This window comes from Epinephelus fuscoguttatus, linkage group LG6 (assembly GCF_011397635.1).
Source record: "Epinephelus fuscoguttatus linkage group LG6, E.fuscoguttatus.final_Chr_v1".
NCBI lineage: Eukaryota > Metazoa > Chordata > Actinopteri > Perciformes > Serranidae > Epinephelus > Epinephelus fuscoguttatus.
This window is the reverse complement of record NC_064757.1, coordinates 26,398,273-26,414,112: the sequence shown is the minus strand read 5'-3', so window position 1 is coordinate 26,414,112 and position 15,840 is coordinate 26,398,273. Positions and strand designations below refer to the sequence as shown.

The window sequence follows — 15,840 nt, the reverse complement described above, 5'->3', positions numbered from 1 at the left end:
GTGAGCACAAGCCAAGCTCCAGGCAGTGATTCTAATGGTGAATTCAAGTCTTCAGACACAGAAAGGGAGAGAATATAAAACAAATTTAATATGGCAGGACTAACTTTCTGATTAACCTAATTGTCCTCTCTGCTTCAGTTTGTACTCTACACTCGGTATCTGCACTTGCTTTGCTAGGAATCTGTGCTGTCTGCCTCCTTTTCTTTAACCTCTGTCTACACTGTCTATTTTCCCTCTCTTACTTTAGTATCTATGACCTTCTGAGGTTGTCCACTCATCCACTGCCTTAGCATCTGTGAGCATCATGATGTTAATCCCACACAAAAAGGCTGAAAACCACTACACTTGCATTTCGTGGGGGAGCGACCTTGGGGAGTTATCAGAACATACTTGCACTAATTACTATCACAACTTCTTGTTGCTTGGAGAGATCTATTTAATATCGGTCCCATGTGTCACATTACATTTTCCTATTTCAGAGAATATCACCAAGCCACTAAATTGCCCAAAATTTTCTTTAGTATTTAAGCCTTAAAGCGATATTCAACTAAAGTAGAACATGCTCACTTTTTAGCCCAAAAAATCATCTAAGAGTTCACAAAGTCCACTACTTGAAGTGACTGCCGCGGGAAATCTGAGACATGTTGAGCTTGTGTTATACAATCACCATAGGACTTCTCCTATTGTTATTTAATGATGTCCGTTCAGCTTATTCAAAAGTAACTCTGCCTGTTTACAATCTCAGTAATGAGAATTGACTTAAAAAGCATGAATGCTAAAGGTGACAACAGATCACAAGAGCAACCACTGGTTGACTGAGGATGATTCTTTTTTATAAACTTAAATCAACAAAGCCACATTAAAACATGCAAATTCCCTACCAAAAGGGAATTATTATTTGGAGGGCACATTAAATGTTCATCTCTTCTATTCATTACGGACATGAGAATTTTACGCTATTTATTCTAACACTGTGATAATAAAGGATCAGAATTTCAATTGCCTGATAATGTGTTGTTATTTTGTTTATTCAAGACACCTCAGCCTCATTATGCTTCACCTAACCCTGCAGCTGTGAGCAGCTAATAGTGCAAAAGCTCAGGTGAGACTTTCAAAATAAATATTACAGTAACACCATTAACATTTATGTACTGTAAGCATCAGATAATTTATTTTTAGCTTGCAGGAGCGGTGTGTAGGATTTAGTGGCATCTAGCAGTGAGGACTGCAGAGTGCAAACAGCTGAAACTTCTCCTGTGCCAAAGGTGAACTCCTGGTTGGGATTCCTTCAGCATTTATTGTTCAGGAGGTTTCAACCAGGAACCAAATTATCTACAGAGTTCTCTTCCTCTCAAAAGCAAACAGACTAGGTGATTAAAAATGCTTAAAACATTGAATAAAGCAGTTTAAAATTACAGGTCAGTGATTCTCCAACACTGTTCAGCTCTTTGGAGACGGGTTGCCCAGGACCTGCTAATGTGTGCTTACCTTTCTTTTTTAGCCCCGTTTCCACCAAACACTTTCAGTATGGTACCTTTGGAAGCAAAAGTAACCCTTCAGACATGGTACCTAGACCCTGGCATTTCTACCACAAACAGTACTCTTTCATGTGGGCATGGTTGTTGTCACTCTGCTCGCTTATCGTCCACAGAACAGGGCTGCACACCGACATTTTCAAAATAAAATAAAAATAAAACAGGCTGCAGTGAGAGTCTCTCGATGGGATATTTAAAAATAGCAGGCCTATGCATTTAGTCCTTCTAAGACAAGCTCAGGGGTTTAGTACAGAAGCCCACAGGAACAACGTTCCATAGCTTTTTTTTTTTTTTTTTTTACCTCCACCAAGGAGATAATGTTTTCGCTGGCGTTGGTCTGTTTGGTTGATAATGTGACAAGGAACAGATGATAAGTTTCTCAGAGTGAGGCTTGGGATACATACAGTTCACATAATCCAGTTGAAATTATTATATATTTTTTAAACCCTTGAAGATCCACTCATTACTCAAAGTGTATGTTGTCCAAGAGAGACAATAAAAACTAAAGCAATGGTTAAAAGTTGTCACAGTGAAATTTAAGGCGTGCTGATGGATTCATGTTGTCAACTCATACACTGAGTAACATAACAGGTAAATGTTCCACCTTAAAAGTTGCTGGCAGTCGGCCCAGTGAATTATTATTGCTGCGAGAGGCAGCAAAACGTCCTTTCACTTCATAGTTACAATTTACTAATATATGTAAAACTCTCCACAGTATGAACAGAGGTTACATGAGTCTCAAAACCAGCCACAACTCAGCCCTGAGCAGAGTGACTATCTGCTATTGACCAATCATTGGACTGCAGTGTTCACAGCTCCACCTTTTAGTGCCAGATCTGTGATCTGGCACCCCAACAGAGGGGGGACCATAAACAGGGATGGTTCAGAACGGTTCCATTGGTACCATCCACAACTCTTCACGGTCGAAACAGAAAAAAAGCGTACTGAACTGAACTTAACCATACTGCTTGGTGGAAACAGGGCTTTTGATAACTTAAGATCCAAATGTTCAGGACGATTTCACCAGGAGTCCAATTATCTGCACTCTTCCTCTCCAAAATAAACAAACAAAACAACAAAAAATGTGACTAGCCCTAAAGCGCTTGGTTTGTCCATTTTGGGCTACTGTAGAAACATTAACAACATGGTAGACTCCGTGGACGAATACCTGCTCCCTGTATAGATATTAACGGCTCATTCTAAGAAAACAAAAACATGAAAATTCTCATTTTCAGGTGATAATACACTAATGAAAACTTGTTTTATTATACTCCTCTTCTGCCAATAATTTCCCTTGAATCGTAAAATCTGGATTTCAAAGTTGATAATGTGTTTCCAGTTGTGAGCAGAAAAGATTATACTGTAGATCCCACAGTGCTGTTCAACAGTGTGATGCAAAGCTCATGTTGTTACAAGGTGCATTTTAAATGTGGGTTTTGTGTTGCATATAGTGAGGAAAAAAACATGGGGGCGGATCTGTACTAAAAATTCCTAATCCGAGTTATGTTTTCAGCAGCTAAGCATGTTGTTTTGTGATGTCAGCCTGTAACAGCATCAAAATAAATTAAAAAGCTGTCCCTCTCCTCTTCATATCGTTTCCTCTCATCACTGTCAGGCTGCCTAATTTCCTTTCACAGAGCCAAATGTGTTGTTTAAGATGAGTCATAATTCTGATTTGTTATTTTGTAGTGGCACTGTTGTCACCGGCATGACAAAATAATAGCACCGCTGAACAAAGGTTTCCGTACTGAGTCATAGCACGGTACACATGATTTACATGACAGAGATCCTGTATTCATGCCTTTGTTGTGACAGACTCTGCACTCAGGTCAGATTCATGTCAAATGTTCATACTTGATATTCGCAAAGCCTGATCAAATGCTACCAAATATACCCTTATGAAGACCTTTTAGTCTTCATGTTTTCTGAGTTGGTGCACGCAAATGTAATTTCCTGTTCATTATCACCTGCAGAAGCTCGGATTCTGATTAAATGACATGGAAATGTGCCAAGGTACCAGGAATAAGCTTTTTTAATCCAAGATATTAAAGGCATGTATGCTCATCATCTACTACCCTTTAAAAGCTGTTTTCATGGCACTACTGAAACATTCTGTATAATGCAGAGGGACGCTGGCGAGCAGGATATTAAGATGCAAAGTGCTTATTCAAAATAAGAAACTTTGAGTTGTCTAATTAGATGTTGTGCATATAAAAGGCTGCATTTACTTGCTTTGATTGTGTACTTAACATGTAATTTACTGTAATCTCACACAAGTTAACAAAAGAGTCTGTCTGTATGAAGCAAAGTTTACCAGTGATGGGAAAAAATAGCTTGGCTTTGTCAAGCTCAAAACTACGCCTACCTACACTTCTAATTAACACACTGTACAGTATCTCTTTTGTTTAACCCACATGCAATAATGTCAAAAGTTTTACAAGCTATAATGCTATGTTTCTTTGACAAATTCTGAGTTTTGAGTTTTCAAGAGCCCATTTTAAAATTTCTATGACCATTCACAATTTATAGCACGACCTTTGTTCAATCTCAAAACTCCAGTGCAATTTTTAAAGTAGTTGCGGGGCATAGCATAGTTATAAGAACTTTGGGGTTCATGACCCTACATGTTGAATAACTAGGCCAAAACATTATTTTTCCTCTTAGTCAAATATATCAGATCATCAACTTTTCAAACATTTCTGACCTTTTGCTAAGCTCTGCCCCTTTATGAGGGTCCGACAAGTTCTCAGAGTAAGCATGGAGCCCACACTGTAACTAACTGAAGAATGTTATCATATTTTTGGAAAAATGAAAGAGTGATTCCAGAGAGAAGCAGACAGAGGGGTCTACAGTCTGTGTTTGAAGGATATATCCACCATGTCAAACTGACTCAGCAGCAACAACAGGTTAAAAAGACAAAGATAGTTAGAAGCTAAAGCCGAACTACTACTAGCAAAGTGTCCCTGCTTCCCTTCACTGGTTCCTGTACAGCAATCATTAAAAAGCAAAAGCAGCATGTGTATACATTCAGTAGGCTATATCTTCAGTAGCTAGCTAGCTAACCCTACACTTTTCAGGGTTTGATTTTGGTTTTGGAACAGGGAAGAAACGTATATCTTTTTCCAACCTCTCCAGGTAACGAGTGTCATTAATACACGACGTGCCCCAGGCACAACATTTAGCTCCAAATCCACAAAACCAGCCTGAAAATGAAGGAAATCTGAAACGACTGCATTAGAGTCAACAGGGCAAATACATTTGCTGCTATATTACAATATGGGGAAGTTTATCCACAGAAGTTTACTCTAACAATTAACTTCATTACACACAACAGAATTCCATGACTTTTCTAGGCCTGGAAAATGAGAAAACGAGATTGTGAAATTGTATGACTTTTCCAGGTTTTCCATGACCAAACCCTGCTCTGTGTCATGTCAACCTATAGCATAGGTTTGTGAGATTGGTCAATGAGCACAATTTTTTCGTTTTGGTCTCTGAGCATAGCACTGAACTTTGCCACATCACTGTGACGACAAAACTTCAGGATGCTGTGCACACTAACTGCATCCAGCTGTTGTTTGCCTTGAAACAGTTACAACCCATAACTTCAACATAACTTGTGAGCCTCGCTTGCTGTCTCCCCCTGCTTCCAGTCTTTATCCTTCGCTAGGATAAACATTTCTCCACTTAGAGCACAGATACAGATCCTATCATCTGAGTGTACGTCCTCAAAAGCGGAACTATTCCTTTAAACTCACCACAAACTAATTTCATTGGAAGGCTTTGCTCTGACTCAAAAAGCCAAAGTTGCTTGATGACTACTCTACAGAGGCTTTTTCTTCCATAACCTACGCCCAAACATTAATATGGGCAGTTATACCAGCAACAAATTCTCATGGGAAACATTCAGTATTCTCTAAGAGTGCTTTTTGTTGTGAATAGTAGAAGGAATGTGTTTGAGGAGGCAACAAACATCCCTATGTATCACTGCAGAATACAAACATTAGCATTTTGCTGTGCATTTTATTAGAACCATGCTCTAATCTCAGCGTGTTGCATCAACAATATGTTCAAGATCAACACACTTTATGTTCTATTCCACAAAAAAAGAGACAAGATCAAGAGACGAGAGGCACACAATGCCTGACGAGCCAAAAACAAAAGAGTCTTTGTTATTTAAAGCTCCTCCATATGCTGCAAAATGACATTAAAGTTCAGGAAAACAAACACCGATGTCAACTCTAACAAACTGGTGACAAAAGAGTAACAGTGAATTTCAGTGATGCCTTTCATTTCTGGTACCGACTGGTAGGTAATGGAAAGCAAAAGAATGACTTATTCATGGCCAATCCGATGTTTTTCTCTGCGATACAAATCAGAACAGGTTCCCACACAAAAGCGAGAGGGGGAAAAAAAAAAAACAGAAGCCAACACTAATTAGTCTATTTGTGTTGAACATTTAATAAACCCAATTGAGTGACGAAAATTATAGGCTACACAACAGCAATGGACTGTGCGTGACAACAGATGCAAAGGAGAGAACAGGATTTTGAACATGTTGGCCTATTAGGCCGGTCTGAAAATCAAAAATGTCAGAACATAATAGCCGTAGCTTTTCCTCCGAGGCTCGTGAAGAGAGCGATGCAAATACAACTAACACATTTCCTTTAATATATACTGTAAAACAGTCCAAAACGCACAGATTAATACAAGATAAAAGACTGAGTTTTGTCACCACTTGTTGGACTAATAAATCCTGCATTATTATATTCCTGCAGACTGAACAGAGAGGAAGGAAAATCTACCCGGTGTTCCTTCGTACTCTGTATGCTGTGTGTGTCTATGTGTCTGAAAATCATGCTGCAGTGCATTTTATCTGTCCCCAGCTCCACTCCAAGGCTCAGCTGGATTCTTTATGCTTGTCTATTTTTATAAATGTGCATGTGTGCATGTGAGTGAATGTCTGTATGACTTGCTGTAGGAGGAGACGTGCGTGTTATTTTTGCTGACTATATTAAGTCAGGTGGGATTAGACAGTAACTTGGCTGATATACTTCTTGAATCACATTAACATTAAACAAATTTGTTCCCTCTGTTTATGTATGTGAGCAATTTCTATATAATCACGGATTACATGTCTCTGTGGGAGACGACCGAGAGTATATCACTGTGCACCGTATCTATCCGAATGTGAGAGGAGGGTGTCTTTTCAAATCGCAAGACACCCTCTCTACTCCTCTCTTTGCTGCTCAGCGCTGTCTAACTACCCAACTGACTCAAGTATGACAAGTGTGAGTATACTATCTGTCTTACACTCTCCCCCTCTCTTGCCTATTCTATGATGCGTTTAATTTACAAGACCCAGCTGAATCTGTTTCGCTTGCTCCTCTTATTCTAGATTCTAACACACACAAAGCAAGCAAACACAGGAAAAATACACTGAAACCCCACAACTACAAAGTGAAAGTGGAAGTGACCCTGCATAGCTTGAGGCATGAGATAGGTTTTATTTTTTGGTAGTATATTCAGTATGCTTGGGCAATATCAAGATATAGCAGGGTATGGAAATCAATTTTAACATATCATCCAATCTACATCCTATATAATGTCATGTATGTTACAATTACTTCTACTAACATCCCCTTCGCTTTTACTTTTAGTTTTCTATATCATATACCATATACCCCAGTGGCATGTCAAGAGGATACGAAGGTATGGAGAAGTTGATACAGCACAGGCCTACATACCTCACTGAAACTGCTGCAGTTCACACATGTGCAGTGTCTTTGTTCACACAGACAGGGTTGCTGCTGCTGCACTGCTGCAGAGCTGCCTACTGCTATAACTCCTATTCTCTAAATCAGAGGTTACTAACTGGTGGATCATGGTCCAAAAGTGGGTTGCGGGTCTATTCTGAATGGACAATCAGTGACCTGAAAATGTGCCATGTTTGTAAAAATCATACTTAATTTTTTCTCAGTACACTGAATTTCCGGCACAGAGCTTTTATTTTACTTTTTTTAGTAAGTGCAATATCCTGCTGTAAAGTGAGTGACTAACAGACAGCTCCTTGATGACATGTCAAACACAAGTATGACTCCGAATGTAATAAACTGTGTGGACCTTGAACTAATCCGGACCTGTCGGCGCATTGGCGCCAAAAAAATCCAAGAGGTTTTGTGATGCATACGCGCTGCTCATGCAGGCAGTGTGGCCTGGGTGTTATACTCAGTACAATCTGTTTAATGAGAGTCTCAATAGCATGGCAGACTAATGGAATATGGAAATACAAAAAGGAGAAACAAACTATTAATTCTGAAATCCTCTTTAATCAAGTTGTCATTGGGTAGAATTGGGATCAGTCCACAAATGTTTTTCTGAAAAGTCTTATTGTGCGAATAGATGTTTTAGCTGCAGATTAATACATAAATCATAAAAGGCAGGGGAATTAAGACTTTCATGAGTGTCCGCTGCATACTGACAGACAAGGACACCTCTGCATGTCCTCTCCTCAGATTACCTGTCTTCTGCATAGTAATCAACAGCAATGTTGATGAAAGAAAAGAAGAAGGGAAGGGGAACACTCAACAGGCAGACTGCCGTTACCATAGCAACAAGCAAGCTATACTGCAACTGTCAAAATTTAATTTCCTCTGTGTGTTTTTCTACAGGAGAGACGAGGGAGGAGTCGACGTCTTAACACAAGACATTGAGATATATCACACGAACAAATATTCAGTATTCATCCTCTAATATGCCCTCGGCACCGCGCCTCCACCAACCAAAAGGCGCTGAGGCACGCTCATTATTGTCATGCAGTCAAGATGGGCAATATTCTCTAGAGTAAGTGCTGCAACTGGCAAAAGTGCACTGAGGAGGGCTTTATGTAACAAAGCACATGAACTGATGCCAAAAAAGTATTTTTGGCCCCTCTATATTCTGTCAATATGAAGCCCTGTATGACTGCATAAATTTAGTGTTTTGAGCATTTTAATATGACATGCAAGCATGAGGGAACAGCTAATGAAGCTGCCGTGTTAAAAGTTCATCAAAAAGCAACACTTTCTGTTACAAAAAACCCAACAAGAACATCTAATTTATTGCAAAACTTCTTATAACCGCCTCTTATTATAAAGCTACTGCAAATCTACTTATGGAAACATCTAGAGCTGCAACAATTAGTCAATTAATCAATTAGTTGACTGACAGAAAATGTAACTGCATCTATTTTCATATACATATAATCATAGTTAAGTATTTTATTAAAGCAAAAATGTAAAACTTGGAGTCAAAAACTGCAGTTCCTCAGATGGCTACTTGAGGCTGGCTTCAAGAAAGAGTTAATCCTCATAGACCCCTGTGTTAAAATACCTGACTTTACAGCAGAAATAAACACATTTACAGTCTGGTACAAAAAACAGTTTCAGTCTCTCGAGATAATTTCCCCTTTCCTGACAGCTGTATGGGCAGTGAAGTTTCATATAACTCACCCATTTAAATGTAATTAAGGGTAACAGTTATGTATAATTAGGGGGTGACTGCTGTGAGTGGCAGGCGGATGCCATCTATTGACAGTGACAATGTTGATTAGGTAGCATAACCATGCCATAATGCCTGAATTACAAAGTATACCCATAGCTGTAGCTGTTGCTATGTGTGTATTTCAGTGTGTTTTGAGTTCATAAAAGTTAATGAAGTAACATTTTGGTTGACTACAAAAGTCTTGGTCAGCATTTGGTTGTACCAAAAGACCTAGCATTAGAATTATTACAGTTACCCATAGCTGTAAATGTGACATGCTAACTAGGCTAGTAGCTAGCATTAGGGACATTTCATTCAACTATGTGTAAGACCAGGTCCAAAAAACCAAGCGGTCGAACATCATGTCACGATGGCTATGTTCACAATTTTATACAGTCTATGGTAAATAGGGAAGCTGTCTATTTCATTACTTTATATTAATGTAATAAACAAATGTAATGTATGTTTATTTGAGGACATCACCTTGGACTTGAGGGAACTGAAACAGGCATTTCTCGCTATTTCCACACTTCTTATTGACAAATGTTATGACTGTGGTCATTTACTTGGTTGTTTATGTTGTCTGTACTGACAGCTCTCTCTCTCTCCTCCCCTATTCTGCAGTAGCAATCAGCCTGTCTGTGTGTGTGTGATGAGCTGCAGGAGGTGTGATTCCCCAATCAACCACGTGACCGGGTTGCTGCTGCTGATTGGCTGACTGTTCAGTTTTAAACGCTACCTGACGCCGGCCTTCGGCCTCTCACTCTCCCCATTCCCAACATGACAGCAGCTGGTATTCTGTGTATGATCTTGTGTGTGCTGCAGTAGCATTTTTGATTTAGAGCAGCTACCTGCCGAAGCGATTACCTTGAACTTTAGTTTGTGTGTTAAAGCTACCCGTGACTGTGATAAGAACAGCTTATTGTGAACATTGTAATATTGTAAATAATCTTGCTAAATTCAGTAGCAACTTTAAAGTAGGAGGGAGAAGCCATTTTTGTTGATCCATTTTTCTCCTGTTTATTTCAGTTGGGAGGTAGGTTAGTTTGTTTGTCTTTTTGTTTCCACATTTATTTTCCGACAGGTAAGGTAGGGATCTGGACTTAGTTTTGTTTGTTATTTTTGGCATTGCTCCTCTCTGAAGTTATAAAAATAAAACTGCTACTTTGAACTTGGAAATTGGCTGACCTTCTTGGGAGTGGGAAGAGCGGGGGCACTTTATCATGTGTGGCCCAGGTGCCCCTAGGCCTGGGTCATAACACAAAACAGTTAATTTATTAATCTAGGGAATAATCCACAGATAAATCAATGATGACTAATTGCTAGTTGCAGCCCTTGAGACATCTAAAGTGGCGTCACTAAACTTCAAAGTCTACTCTCCCTTTATTCTCCCCCTTTTTGTTTTAGCCCAAGATGTCAATGAATGGTAAAATGGATGGTAAATGGACTTGCACTTGTGTAGCACCTTTCTAGTCTTCCAACCACTCAAAATGCTTTTACACTACATGTCACATTCACCGATTCACACACACAGATGGGTTAGTCTTTTGGTAGCGACAACCATCAGTGCAACTACGACTTCTGCTGCTGCCACTTTGAAAAACATTTCTGCCAGAAACTTTGTTGTTATGAGAACTTTGTGTCTCTAAGTCTGCCTCCTCACTGATGGCCACACAAGGTGCCACCTGCTACTTGGTTAAATATTCACACGCACTCACACACTGATGGCACAGCCCAAGGATACTTTGACAGACTGGAGGAGCTAGGAATCAAACCAAGGATCTTCCGATTAGTGGATGAACTGCTCTACCTCCTGATCCACAGCTGCCACTACAATTAAAATCTATTGTATGGTGTGTGTCTGTTGACTGATCCTTGATCCACAAAGAAAAGAAACTAATATTTAGCACATGGCGTTTACTGCTATAGCTCTGTTATTGAGGTATTAATGTTTACAAAGTAATAAACACAGAGAATTAAATGCCTGCCATCAAAATCATCCAACTGTCATATATCAAAGAGGACGACTCTGTGTGTGTGTGTGTGTGTGTGTGTGTGTGTGTGTGTGTGTGTGTGTGTATACAGCAGATGTTCTGTGCAGCCTGTAAGACAGCCAGCAGTATCCTGCAGCTGATACTCTCTCTGGACAAGCTGACTGACTGACAGGTGTGCGTGTGTGTGTGTGTGTCTGTGTGTGTGTGTGTGTGTGTGTGTGAGTGTGAGAGAGAGAGAGAGAGAGAGAGAGACTGTGTGTTCCTGTGTGTGTTTGTGTTTTCTAGTGTGTGAAGATGGGAGCTTGCTTTGCCTCCAGCAAATCAATGTCCCCTTGAGGGAATGTGGAACCTGAGACAAAGAGCGAGAGAGACTGAGAGAAAGAGCAAGCCCTGGGCAAACACATTTTGCTCTCTTTCTCCTCTCCAATCTCAGCATCTTCACTCACAGAGACTTAACACATTTTCCACTAAATCAGTGCAGATGCTGAACTGGTGGGAAATTAACACGTGCCAGCAGCCTTGTGTCGATCAGGGCAAGAAACTAAGAGCTGGCTCCTTTATGTAACCTGCCCCAGTGTTTCCGGAGTCATAACACATCAAGACATGTTTTACTAACATGGATTCCCAGTTACATGGTTATTTAAATAAAAGAAATAATGTTAAATTCACTTTGACTTAAAGGACAAAAGAGCCTGGAAGTCTGTCTGAGCCTTAAGGTGTGATTTGTTATCCAAGTGTAGCCACTCTTTCAATCCAGTCATTTTTTTAAAAGTTGTTTTTCAGAGGTTATTTGATGCTTTGCACCTTAGCTACAAAAACTGCTCCCTTGCTGTGGAGAAGAGTTAACTGCATACACATACTTCACTCTAAGCCCACCGTACCATATCATTGTCTCACTGTCAGTTGCGCACGCTGTCAAATTGTGGGATACGATTAAAGCTTTGGAGTTGAGTCATTCTGGAGGAACAGGTTCAAGAGTGCAGACTGTTAGGTTGTTAAAAGGGTGGCATATAAAAGAGGAACTAATTAGCTCATCACTCAGGCACACCATGATTTAAATATGTATTTACTGCATACAATTTTAGCCACGCTAGCAGCTTAGCTCTGGAGATGGTTATGTCAGTCTATTGGTCAGTCTGTTCAGCACTCTGTTCCAGACTAAAATACTCAACAACTGTTGGATGGATTGCCATGAAATTTGGTACACACATTCATGTCCCCTTCAGGATGCACAGTAACTTAGATGATGCACTGACAACATTTTAATTTGCCCAACACTTTGGTTTATGCCGAAATATCTCCAAAACTAATTACAATTCCAACAGACTCATCTGCATTTGGCGTTTAGCACTAATTATCAAATGCTAGCATTCTAATATACTAAACCAAGATCAGAATATGGTAAATATTAGGACTGCACTCGACTCAGAATTTGGCTACTCAATATGAATATTCGACTGTTTGTTGAATGAATGTTCCTCCACTACTTTCAAAGACAAGTTTGTTTATTTCATTCCATATAATTATATTTATTCCATTTAAAGTGTACAGTATCTATACTTCCATCGGTCAATAATGTAAAATCAGGTTTCGACAGGACATTTAGGGTGAAAGCAACGTCCACGTCATACAGTAAACAACCCAAGTTAGCCCTCCGAGCTAATGCATGCTAACTACACCAACAGTGTGCAACATTTTGCAACATCAGATATCAAACAACAGCCAGACTACATCCAATTAAGTTGCTGTGAGCTTTAAATACTCCACAGAAGATAATGTTATGTTGATGCCTGATCAGGCCTTTCTTCCTCAAGGCAGCTGCCTCTCTTACTCGTACTAACCGTGAGTCTAGATCTGCAGCTGCCAGTACCAGAGAGCAGAGTGAAATCGAGGAGTGTTTACGCTGATGCTTATTCTGGAGGCCGAAACGTCCCCAGAGGTACACTGCACACTCACTGACAAAGAACAACATCTTCTGCTTTCAGTGAGCAGCCCTTAGTAAATATCATACCATAAACTTATCACTTGATACAAATCAGCATGTTAGCATTGTCATTGTGAGCATGTTAGCATGCGTTAGGCTGTTGGACAATCCTAAGCATCAGTTTTGTACTGAATGGTCATCTCAGAGCAGCACGACAAAATAAAGCTACACAGCAAAGACTTGGTTCCCTCATCCATTTATTCATTCATTCATCCTCCTGCACAGCTGATACTATTTTGATAACCTGTCTCTGACTGGATAGAAAGGGACGGCCCCATCTCCTCATATTACGGCATTTGTAGCCTAAAACCACAATGCTGCAGTCAAGGAAAACTCAATAAAACAGGAAAAAAAAACTTCAGATAAATGACATTTTAGACATGACCTTGTATACAGAGAGGAACAATGCAAATATTTGTGCGTGCGTGTGTGTGTGTCCGGACATGAATGCTCCTCTAGTACTTTCAAAGACAAGTGGGACTTCAGTAGAAATGAAATAACCAATGAACTATCTGACAAAAACCTTGGATAGGTTGAAAAGGTTGACTCCCAACTTGTATGATTCACTGACACTGTCTAGACAGCGAGAACGTCTCTCTATTCAGTGCAACATTCAAAGAGTGTTAAAAGCGTGATAAAAAAAAAAAAAAAACCCTCCTCAGAAAAAAAAGAAGCCAAGGCTAAGTCCAACGTCTCAATGGTGTAGTATAAATCCTTCAACCTCTACTTCAAAACCACTCACACAAGTTGCCCTGCACTGTCTCTGCAAACAAAGAATCTCATAGCCAATTTATTTAGGGGAAACATGGATAGACAGATACATTTACTCCATGGGTGTGAGCAGAAATGAAATAAATCTTACCAGGGAGTATAGAGAGGAGCACTGAAAGTATAATCATCTACTGGCTTGTCAGACGCATCACCAGACGATACCACTGGTGATACAATCCTTTTATTACACACTGGCACTATAAAACCAAATAAGCCCTATCCACAGACCTGCTCCATATGTGGTGTGGATGTATATATACATCTTTTTGCACATACGTGGGTGTGCATGCATTTCAGTATGTGCTCATCAAGACCTATCCCGATTCCACAGCATAGAGAGGAAACAAGTGGCAAAGTCAAATCAGACATGGAACCGTCCTTGGCAGTGGTACTCATACATACAAACAGAAACTCTAAGTGTTCTCTTTCAGCCGTCGGCGACTGGGAGAAAGAGGAGAACAGAAAGACAGCTTGCATATTAATTCGAAGAGAATTTATTTATTTATTTACCCTCCGTCTTTCTGTGCTAGAGTACCCGTCTCATCTCCAAGGGGGGTAAAGACATAAAACATGTGACGCATTTACAGGGAACATTCAAGATCAGCAATTCCTAGAATAGAAAATAACCATCTCTCCTTCTCTTTGTCTCTTAAGTGGCAGTGGAGTGTGTGGGGTAAAATAAAGCCACATTGTGGCTATAGTGTAATGAAGATATACTATACAGAGGATAAATGCCCCTGTGGACAAGTGGACATCAAAACAGGTCCTTGAGGCACCCATATGTTCCAGTAGTATGTGATTAAATCCTGTTTCAGGCTGGCCAATACCAGACCATTTTTATCCTGTCTTCTGTGTTCATGGTTGTGGTTCTATTATGTCTAGCCCATATTTACACAAACACCACACAGAGACGCGTGTCCATTTTTTTTTTTTTTTCTAAATTTGTCTTCATTTGCTTTGTTAGAGCTCACCATATCTCTGCTCAAAACATACACATAATTACACTGACAGCACTTTCACATTTCACTGAACATAACACAGTAAATTAATACAAATACACATGCTTACCTTTGATTGTTTTCTCTCCCTGGGATGCGATCTCCTGATGGGTCCATGGGGGAGTGGAGCAGGTTGAGACAGGAGGCCAGGGACTGGCTGGAGTCTTCTCTGGACACTGTGCACACACCAAAACACACATACAGTTATTATATCACACTGAGTCTCAATTTTCACTTAATTAAAATTTAGGGGTGTCCTAATCCCGAAAACCATTTTTGGGCTCTGGAACCTCAGTATTGATCACCAGTGAATATTCACAGCTTAACCTTTATAAATGCGCATGATAACAGGTTCCTGACAGAGCACTGCGAGACAGAAGCAGAAGAAACAGCATAGTGGCTCCAACAAATTTAAGATTTGAGAATTATGTTTAAAATGTGACAACCACCGTGCAGTGGTTAGCACTGTAGCCTCATAGCAAGAGGTTTTGTGGTTCGAACCCAGGGTGAGGGAGCCCTTCTCTGAGGAGTCTGCATGTTCTCCCCATGTCAGTGTGGGTTTCCTCCGGGTACTCCAGCTTCCTCCCACAGTCTAAAGACATGCAGGTTAATTGGTGACTCTAAATTGGCCGTAAGTGTGAATGTGAGTGTAAATGGTTGTCTGTTTCTATGTGTCAGCCCTGTGATAGTCTGGCGACCTGTCCAGGATTTACCCTGCCTCTCACTCAATGTCAGCTGGGATAGGCTCCAGCCCCACGCGACCCCTAACAGGATGCGTGGTTACAGAAAATGAATGAGTCCTGTTAACACACGTCAGATGCAGAGCTGAAGGAGTGCGTGTGGAGCCACCGTTCTCCTGGCAAACAATCAATTCAATGTCTGTCAGGTAGCACAAGCTAACAGCAGCAGCTGCCAACATCTAACACCCAACAAAGTCACACAGACACTGAAATGGTTCGACTGTTAGTAACCGTTAGGTAACATTAGCTTTTAGATGCTAACAGTTAGCCTTATCACTGTGTGTGTGTGTGCGTGGA

The 15,840-nt window shown here is 40.2% G+C and overlaps 1 protein-coding gene across 1 annotated transcript in view; it reads right to left on the bottom strand.

Annotated features, from left to right (window-relative positions):
* Positions 1-15,840, bottom strand: part of ccser1 (coiled-coil serine-rich protein 1) — a 191,849-nt gene that overhangs the window by 138,636 nt on the left and 37,373 nt on the right. Inside the window, exon 6 of the mRNA XM_049577884.1 lies at positions 14,874-14,979. Coding sequence (XP_049433841.1) covers positions 14,874-14,979 — 106 coding nt within the window. The remainder of the gene's footprint in view (positions 1-14,873; positions 14,980-15,840) is intronic.